Raw genomic sequence first — 10,248 nt, forward strand, 5'->3', positions numbered from 1 at the left:
TCGGCGTGTGTTTGTTGTCTGTCCACAGTTATGGGCGAGTCTATGCAACAGCAGATCCATATAATCATGCCATCGGCCCTGCAACCACTTACAGCGTGGGAACCATGGTAAAACAACAACACCTTTACTCTTCATATTTCTCAAATTGCCTTTAATCTCTGTTGTTTGTAAGAAGCTTTTCAGCTTCCTGCTGTTGTGTAAATCAACGTTGTACCCCACAATTATAAAAAGTGAATGTTTTTGTTATGGCAGTTTTAGATGACTAAAGTATTTAGCAGGTGCACATCAATGGGTTAATGTCTGTTTTTAGCTAGCGTTTGCAGCATCAAAGATGAAAGCAGTAACGGTCCAATCAGAGCGCGAGAGGAGCTGCGTGGTTTTCTCTCTATTCACAACAACTGTAGGTGCATGTAATGCATGCAGCAGTGTGCCGTGGGACAAACGCAAGTAGACTGCTTTGAGTCAGAAATGCGACTCTGATTTGGCACTCCGGCATGCCTGCAGTGTTTCACAGGACGTCTGCAAAACAAATGGAAAAAAAAAGAGGCGAAATCAAGAGTAAATAAAGCTCCCCGGTGCAGCTGCTAGCTAAAAGCTTTCATTAATTAAGAGCTTTTATTTTAAACTCTCCTCATTTATTTTATTGACATATTGTGCTTCAGTCCTTGCAAATTTCCTTCCTTGCTCTTCCTCAGCACTAAGAAAAAACTGCCTGTACAGGACGTTTGAACGAAAACAGGGGTGTACCCTTTAAAAAGGTCTTAATTTATATCTTTAAAGTACTTTTTGAAAGGGTACCGCTCCAATGACAGCTAGGGAATAAACTTTTCATATCAGGAGCACACGTTCACTCCCTAAAAAATGCTGTCTGTGTAGGAAGCATGCGTGCATGTGTGTGTGTTTGTGATTGATGCACAAATACAACTCATCCAGGATTATTACAGAGCGGTCAAATGATCTCTCATCTGTCGGGCAAAATGCACTTTGACTTTTGCTTCTTTAATCATAACTGATTCATGTTTGGGAGTGCGATACTGAGAGCTTTTGCTTTTAATAATTAGTTCCTCTGAGGTTGCATCAAATTCTCTTTGCTGGTTTTCCCAGCATCATGAAATTGCAGAAGGCTCCCAACCAAATGAGGGTTTGTACCAGCATGTGGATTCTCCTAAATTAGTCCGAATTATCCTTTGAAGGTCTAGGCAGTACCGCCGTTCTGTGCATGCATGCGTCCAAAACCGCTGCAAGATTTCTGCATGCTCGACTTTAAAGGGAATATTTCGCAATGGCTTTGAAGCGCATTGGCTTTAATTTGATTTAATGTAGTTATGGGTCTCTAATACTTTCAGTTCTGCACAATGCACACAGCATTACAGAGTTGTAATGAGATACCCAAAAAGTACACCGGACTCTCGCCTTGATCTCAACATTATTAATAAACTGAAGTTAAGGAAGAGTTTATAGAGTTCAGCTGGAAATCCGAATTGTAATGCTTTTACATTTTTGTCTGCATCAGCGATAGCAAACACACACGCATCAATCTCATTACAGAAATCAATGCTGTTTAGCGCCCCTCAACGCAGAACGCACAAGGAAGGAAATTTGATGGGATTGAATGCCGCCGTTACCGTGGTTACTAGCTTTCCTCTGATTGGTCGTTTGTCATCTTTGATGTTGCAGGCTAGCCTGTACAGAGGAGGGTACAATCGCTTCACGCCATACTAAACCACAACAAACAAACAAACAAAACCAATAAAACTTTGTCAACGTGGAGTTCGGTTTCAAACTAAAATGCTTCCAGGTCACAGCGATGACCGACATCCGCTCAAGACGACGACGGGGACGCTTTTCTTGTTTTTGTGTTGTGCACAGATGTTGTGTGGGAAATCAGGAGATAAGAGCCTCATAAAGTATATATATATATTGTACAAAATTGGCTTTGTTTACTTTTCAAGCTGTTGTTTTTAATGTTGGCAATGTTTACACATTTCTATATAATTCTGTTTTATGGTCTCTCCTACTTTGCTTGACTATTATGAGTATGAAATGGTTGAATATTTGGTTTATTGTGTATATAGCTGCTAGTTTATTTTAAAATATATCTCAGGATCCTATTCAACGAAAAGGCAACTCAAAACTCAAAATATTGGTACCAAATGTACACATATCTGTACCTAGTGATGCATACATAAATATTAAAGGGTACTACTGACCCAGTGACAGCTGGGGTACATATTTTGAGCATTTATTTGAAGGTTGTCTATGTGCGTGATTGCACAGATGAGAGGACATGACATTACAGATTTACCTCTGAAAGCTGTGAACTTGTTTTTCATACAGCTCTGATAGAGAAATAGTTTCATTCTTTATTTATATGTTTCTCGTACATTTTAGTATTATATGAAACATGAAAATGATCAAATAACATTGGAATTATGTTGTGGGTAAAAAAACTAAAATGAATCAAAACTGTATTATAATTGCAAAAATGCACGCTTGGCATTTATCAAGCAGCTTCTTGCAAACCACACGCTTTACAAGATACCCTTAACATTATAATCTTCATAAACCCCTCTGGTCTTTAAAATGCATGCTTGATTTTGCTTTCACAAAGCTCTTCTTTCTTCTTATTAAAATGTCTGGTTAAAGTTTGTAAAAACTCTATAATCAGTGTTTCAGATTTCATTGTGATGTTTGTTTGCAAAATCTTACTTTAAATTGAGTTGAATTCATAAAGGCAAAATCCTTTTCAAACTTTGTAATCTTTAGCTAAAAGTAAGTTTGAATGTTTACAAAGCAAACATTCCTCTTAAGAAAATGTAAAGTAATTGTACAATGTTTTAAACTCCTTTCAATCCTTTATGCATACACAATGATTTTCACCAAATTAAAAAAAAGTTAATTGGCTGAACATAATTCAAAGATTTGGATCAGTGGATCCACGTGATTGGCCCATGTTTTTTTTAAACATGAAATTAACATGTAAGCTCTACTCAATTACTGTACGTCGATAGAAAATGACTAATTCACGTTTACTTAACATGAAAAAAATAAAAACTTAATGTAGCACAACATGACTGATTCATGTAAACCCAACACGATTTTCCAAATAAAAACAATTTAAGTTCAACTTAATTAATAATAATAATAATTAATAATTAAGTTCAACTTAATTAATTTCTACATTTGCTCTCATTATTCAGTCCCATGCAAAGCATATTGAAAACCTAAATTTGAAAACATCACATTGAATTAATTTGTTTAAAACCACACTGTAAAAATTACTTTGCTGCCAAAAACTTTTGTTGAATCAGCTCGGATTTACAAGTCATTTCAACTTACTATTATTTATCTTGACTAGAGATGAGTTGTTATAACTACAGGTGAGTTGTTATAACTTATAAAATATAGTTGAGAAAAGTCAACTTAATGTTGTAAGTTGTGACAACTCATCTCTGTTGACATGACTTGTAAATCTGAGTTGATTTGACAAAAAATGAGCCAAATTTATTATTTTGAATGTTTGTGATAGGCCTACTTGACTGAATCATGTTGTTTCAAAATAAAACATCAAGTTAAGCCGAAGGTTACAATTTCAATTCAGTTTAAATTCAATTATGCAACTTTTATTAAAACAGAAACTGCATCAATCGTGTTAAAATAAATGGTTTAAATAAAGCTAACTTTTTTGAGTGCAAATAAACCTCTGAAGAGCCTCTACAGTTGCATATTGACAGACTGTGATGAACTGCATCTCTTCACATATATATCAGGTGTAGTTGTGTGTGTGTCAGAATATCATCATCTCTAAATGCGAGACTGTCAACACACAAATACAACAGCTTGTGTGTGTTTTAACACTATTAAATATCTCAAGTACTGGTTCTTCCTCAGAAGTCTCACTGTACTGTAACATTACATTGTTTTTCATTGGACTGATGTGGCACCTGTGTGAAGCCGTCCAATCAGATATAAGCTAGCCTATTAGATAAAACCTGCTGTGCAATACATGATGTATCTGAACGTATCATCTGAAAATACAGCCACAGAAAAAAATAAAAGACCACTCCAGGTTTGACTTTATTCATCATAGATGTAATGTAACCATTTCAGTATAGTCTCTTTTTGAATTTCAACAAAAGCAAACCTTGGAAGTGACATAAAGTCACCCAAAGACCAATGAAAGATGTGACTAAAAATCTTTTTTTTTAATATATTTTTTAAATTTGGTAACACTTTACAATACGGTTCATTTAGTTAACATTAGTTAACTACATTAGTTCACACGAACTAATAATGAACTGCACTTATACAGCATTTATTAATCTGTGTTAATGTTAATTTCAACAATTACTAATACTTTATTAAAATTTTGTTAACGTTAATTAATGCAATGTGAACTAACAAGAGGAAACGATGAACAGCTTTATTTCTTTTAACTAACATTAACAAAGATTAATAAATACTGTAACAAATATATTGCTCATGGTTTGTTCATGTTAGTTAATACATTAACTAATGTTACCTAATGAACCTTATTGTAAAGTGTTACCTTTCATTTTTTCCTAAAATACATGGAAAAACAGGAGTATTTTGATGTTGAGAAGTTAATTTGAACTCAGTATTAAAGATCGGAAAACACATTTTTATTTTGACCATGTTTTTCCTATTTCAATTTTTAATAAATAAATGCAAATAAAATCATAATTTTTATTTAGAATTTGGCAGAAATGCTGTCGGTAGTTGACAGAATGAAGTAAAATATAACAAGTAAAATTTCACTTAAACGTATACGTATAAATAGTAAATCATTCATTGAAATGGTCTTTTAATTTTTTTCTGTGGCTGTACATGTGTTATTTTCTCTGCAATATCCAACCAAAGAGAATTAAAACATCAAAGGTTTATAAATACTGTATGTAACATGACATGACAACATTTTATAATGAAATATATATGTGTGTGTCTGTGAAAGTTTGCCCACTGACCACTCCATCGTACTGAAGTTGTAAAAATATTCAGGATCTAAGCTTTTTTATTATTATTATTATTAACAGTATTTTACTCTGGAGACAGGACAGATGCTCTGTTGTCCATCTCTGATGTTGTTGATGCTTATACACTGTGTGAGTGATTTAATGTTTATTTCTCTGTGTTAGATTTGGTTTAAAAATGAAGTTGCCTTTTTATTTGATTATATTATTTTTTTAAATATCTTTAAATGTATTATGTATCTATTCTGCAATTATCATGAAGTCTACATATCAGCACAAAAAATTGATATGAATATAACTGATGTAAAGTCCTGTAGACTGACGTCTATTTACACTTCAGGGTTCAATTCTTCTGGACTGTCTTGTTTACTATGCTAAGCAAAAAAATATATATTAAGAACAGCACGTTGAAAAAAGATAAAAGCAAAAAATGATGCTTTGTGAATATGTATATATGATGCTCTTCATAAATGTTGAATATTAGCTATATAGTGGACTTTCTCTAGATAAACAGTTGATCTTTAAACCATGTTATTTTCATTGTATTCATTGATCCCTCTGTGAGTTGTAAGTACTTTGGTTTGATATTTTGAACTGCAATGTGTATGATATGGTCTTATAATATTATTATGAAAGATAATATTTGATGTTTACATATTCATTATATATAGATATATTCAAGTTCATTATTATTCATGAATATGTCAAAATAAAATAAAGAGCTTACAGTACCAGCGTTTATAAATAAAATAGCAACCATCTGACTTGGGGTGCCATTTATTTCTTATTACTATTAACCAAAAATACATGTAGATTAAAATATTGTCTGATTTTGTTTTCTTTTCTTTGGAATGATGTGAAATTGAGTAAATAATGGCAAAATTTATAAAATGCATTAAACTCTGTGAATACAGTCTTATTTTTCAGGCACTGTACATTTTTCTGTAAAATTGATTTAATCAGATTTTACAGCATCACTTTTATGAATTTGCTCTCATCTGTTTGTGTTTTGTTCACCTCAGTAAATACAGTTAAAGATGGACAGAGACAGAACTGCACCTCAGGACATCAGGACACACGATCATCATGAGGAAATCCAGAGAAAAACAATGAAAAAAAATGTACATTCAACTGGAAAATAACGGACAAGAATGAGACGGCTATTGAAAGAACCAATGAAAAACATCTGAAAACATTTTATTTTTTATATATTTGCGTTAATGAAGCGAAGCAGTTCATGTACACGAAGATACGCGTTTATGTTTATCTCAGTTGAAGATGGACAGAAAATTGACACTGATATGAGTGTGAAGTGATTTCTGCCCACATTCTCCACCATAATCTCTTTTACTCCACATGGACGGAGCTTACGTCCTCATTGCTCACTCACCATTTCATTCTATTCCTGTAAAGAAGACAAATTGGTCCACTTCCAGCTTTTGATTCGTTTATGTGGATAGAGCTACGCATTCACTTCCTGTGGCTGATGTCATAACTCTCTGATGATTGGCAATGTTGCCGACCAACTTCCTGTGTCGTACCTGGTTCAGACTATTTTATTATAAAACTAAAGATGTCAATTTCTGATCAGTATTCTCCAGCTATTAAGACGACGAGGAGGGTGAGTTTGTTCATACTGGTTGATAAACGCACAACTGCAAAACAAGAGCCTCAGACAACAGAATATTATACGAGTCAGAAATATAAAAAAAAAAATTTTTTGAGTGCATCTCAGTGATGTCAGGGTTGTAGTTTATGACAAGAGGGCCGCGCTTGTGAAACACGTGATTTGCATACAAATGATTTACACTTAAATTCACTATGCTGGGGTCATGATGCAAGTGCATTACTATATAAACGCGTTTACTTTAAACCAGGTGAAGTATTCCCAGCCAAAATAAATGAAACGGATGCATCTATAGTCTTTAACGTTAGAAAAGTATTATAGGATTATTATAGTACTATATGAAAACTATATCCACAGATTTACCTACATAAAATGCTTCCTTTAAAAATGATGTTTTACAAAGTGACTGTTAACCTGTTCTCTGGTAAATACGTCAGCTCTACGCAGTATTTCAGGGGGGTGTAACAAACAGAGGATTTTATTTAGGAAAATGGCTTGAATTTTTAAAAGAACATTTTCCCGTTCAACGTGTTTTCAAGAATGTATTCATATATGTTCAGAGTGTATTAGTAGATGTATTTGTACATAGATAACACATATCTATTATTGAGTATTGGGAGTTGCGTGAAGTGGCTGTGTGTGTGCGCGTGTGAGTCGCTCTTTTTATATTTTATTCCACTCATAACTGAATCGTGCTTTATTATCCAGCCTGTACTCTGTGACACATTTATACACTTTCACAGTCTATTGTTGATATATATTGAGATTATTATACCCTAGAAAAAACTTTTACCTTTTTAGATTTAAATGAATATTACTTATTATATTTACAAAGCCTCATAAGCTTTGCTTAGGTTGGAGTTTATCTCTAACCCCGCCTCTTCCATAAAGTTCTTTAAACAATGATTGGGCAAACCAGGCATTTGTGACCCATGTTGCTCTGATCAAAGATTTCAGAATTATTTGAATAATGCTGATATGATGCAGATGTCTGAGAGTTATTTCCTCTCTAGAAAGATCAAGACTTGACATTTTTTTTAAACCAGGGGTTTTCAAACTGGTGTCCAGGGACCACCAGGAGGATCCAGGGCAGGAGTGGGGAGCCCAGGGTCCTGGGGGGCCACTGTCTTGCGGAGTTTGGTTCCAGCCCTAATCAAACACACCTGAATTTAATTTCCAAGTAATCCTGAAGACTTTAATTTGATTTTCGGGTGTGTGTGATTAGGGTTGGAACGGAACTTTGCAGGACAGTGGCCTTCCAGGACCAGGGTTCCCCACCCCTGATCTAGGGGGTCCCCAGAAAATGTCATAGTATTTTTTATGTATTTATTATGTGTTTGTTTAATTTCTTGCCACATATATTCCAGTATTGTTTTATTTGCTTTGTATCTTTCTAGTGTGTTTTCGTTATTACAGTGTCCTCACTGGGATTTGTAAGGCAGTATCCTTGTAAAGCTGCCGTGAAACAAGGTTTATTGTCAAAGTTGCTGCAGTAAAAAATACATTTAAATTGAAAATGTTTCTCTTTAGGTTTATAGCATTACTCTAAAGCAGTGGTTCCCAAACTGGGGAGGGGGCTGGTGGGCCCCAATTTGTTTAAATTTAATAAAATTTAACAAAAAAAAAAACAACCAACAGCACTACATTGTATAATTTAACATGTTTTGTTTTGTTTTGATTAAAACTAGCAAAAAAATCTGCCAATGGGGTAAACAAATTTAATTAAGTGTTTAGGAAAAAAGTTTTTTGCTTACCCCATCTGCAGATTTTTTTCGCTTGTTTTATGCACAAATTTTATATTTTTACTAATTATCTTAGGTAATTTTGTTCATCAAGAAAAACATCTTAATTTAAGAATTTTTAGATATTGTTTAGATATGTTTTGTTTAATTCAAATTCTAAGTTTCAGATAGTTTTAGGTCATGATTTTTCTCTGGGGTAGAGCGCAAAGGGATGCACCCTACACTGCACACTGAAAAGTTTGAGAACCACTGCTCTAAAGTTTGGTTATACTTGTTATACATAAAAATATGTAAATGTATATATATTTTAGGTAGAGGGTCACTCACAAAAGGTTTATAATATTTAGGCGTCGCTAGTATCATGAGGTTTGAAAACCCCTGCATCTTAAAATTCTTAAATTAAGATACATTATGATGACCTAAGAAAATATCATACTTAAGTGAATATCATATTTTAAGTGAATTTTGTGATTAGAACGAGCAGAAAGATCTGCCAATGGGGTAAACAAAATTTAATTAAGTGTTTAGGAAAAAAGTCTTTGCTTACCCCATTGGCAGATTTTTTTTTCGCTTGTTTTGTGCACAAATTCACTTAAATTTGATATTTTTTACTTATTATCTTAGGTCATTTTACTGATCAAGAAAATGCATCTTAATTTAAGTATTTTTAGATATTAGATATATGTACTGAAAACAAGACAAAAATACTAACGAAAGTTTTTTTAAGTATGCTTTAAACACAAATGAAGGTGACACAAACAGAGAATAGTTATTAAACAACCGAGTGGTGCTCAGAGATATATTAAACCACAATTATAGAAATAAAAATGTCAATCTCTAAAAACAATTGTACATAAAACAAACATTGTAAAATAGCTGAAAATATGCAAACCGTACATTTGAAAACCTGTGTGCTCTTACTGTGTAACTCAACCAATCAGTGTTTGCGTCATTGAAGGATGAACAATCGATGAGTGATATTTACTGTGCATGTGCTACAGTATCACATAACAAATCCATCATAACAGAAGAAAACATGTTTACAAGCAGGATTTTCTTTGTCCTTGATGTCAACACAGTGAATAGACAGACAGACAAAACACATATATGCAAATGAACTGTACTGACAACAATCTAGAGTTTGATAAATCAAAGTAAATACGAATCATATTTCAAGACGTTTACATGACCTAACAAATCATCAGCTTATTAAAGGATTGGTCCAGGTTTAATTCAGGTTAAGCTCTACAGTCCATCTCATATCTTCTATTTAAAAGATGTTAAGAAGTGTGAAGAATCAAAAAGGTTTGTTAAAGAAAGGAGAGACGGCATCTCTCTGGTTTTACTGTGGTAAAACTCTTGTTTTTCTATCTCTACTCTGTCTTGTAAATATCGGCGTTCTCTCTTCTTTCCCCAGCCACCAAAATCTTGTATTTTGTTCTAAAAGAGTAAGGTTTATTTGTAAGGATTTTTTAAATCTCTCATTTTTGTAAGCATTCAAGGTATATTTAAAAAAAATTGAAAATATTTAAAGAACAAACTCTCTTTGAATCCCCCATGAGTTCAGTGAATGTATCAGTTTTTCTTTGTCTTGTAAAATCGTTACAAGTCTCAGACAAAACTTCTGTTTGTTATTCTGACATAAAAAACATTATGATTATTATTATAAGTATTATGACATCATATTTATTACTACCCATTGATATGACATCATCATTATTACATTAATAAACTTGTCTACTTGAGTTCATTTGTCCGAGTGTGTGATGTTTGAAGTTGATTATTTGGTGTTTGACAACATGACGCCTTGTATATGATACTGTATAGAGTGCCGCAGAGGTGATGTATTTTTGTATGCCAACCTGCAGGTTAGGGGGACACTGGTTCT

At 33.3% G+C, this 10,248-nt stretch overlaps 1 protein-coding gene across 9 annotated transcripts in view; it reads left to right on the forward strand.

Moving 5' to 3' along the window:
- The window catches only part of LOC129436739 (RNA binding protein fox-1 homolog 3), a 295,528-nt gene extending 287,393 nt beyond the window's left edge, over positions 1 to 8,135 (forward strand). For 8 of the 9 annotated variants that reach the window (XM_073857800.1, XM_073857794.1, XM_073857795.1 and 5 more), the window contains 2 exons: positions 29 to 107; positions 1,678 to 4,207. In XM_073857800.1, coding sequence (XP_073713901.1) covers positions 29 to 107; positions 1,678 to 1,722 — 124 coding nt within the window. In that variant the 3' untranslated portion in view covers positions 1,723 to 4,207. Of the gene's footprint in view, positions 1 to 28; positions 108 to 1,677; positions 4,208 to 6,013 lie in introns of those variants that run through there. The other variant, XM_073857796.1, reaches the window with a different exon arrangement.
- The last annotated feature ends 2,113 nt before the right edge of the window (positions 8,136 to 10,248 follow it).

The sequence above is a fragment of the Misgurnus anguillicaudatus genome, chromosome 19, assembly GCF_027580225.2.
Source record: "Misgurnus anguillicaudatus chromosome 19, ASM2758022v2, whole genome shotgun sequence".
In the NCBI taxonomy this organism is placed as follows: Eukaryota; Metazoa; Chordata; class Actinopteri; order Cypriniformes; family Cobitidae; genus Misgurnus; species Misgurnus anguillicaudatus.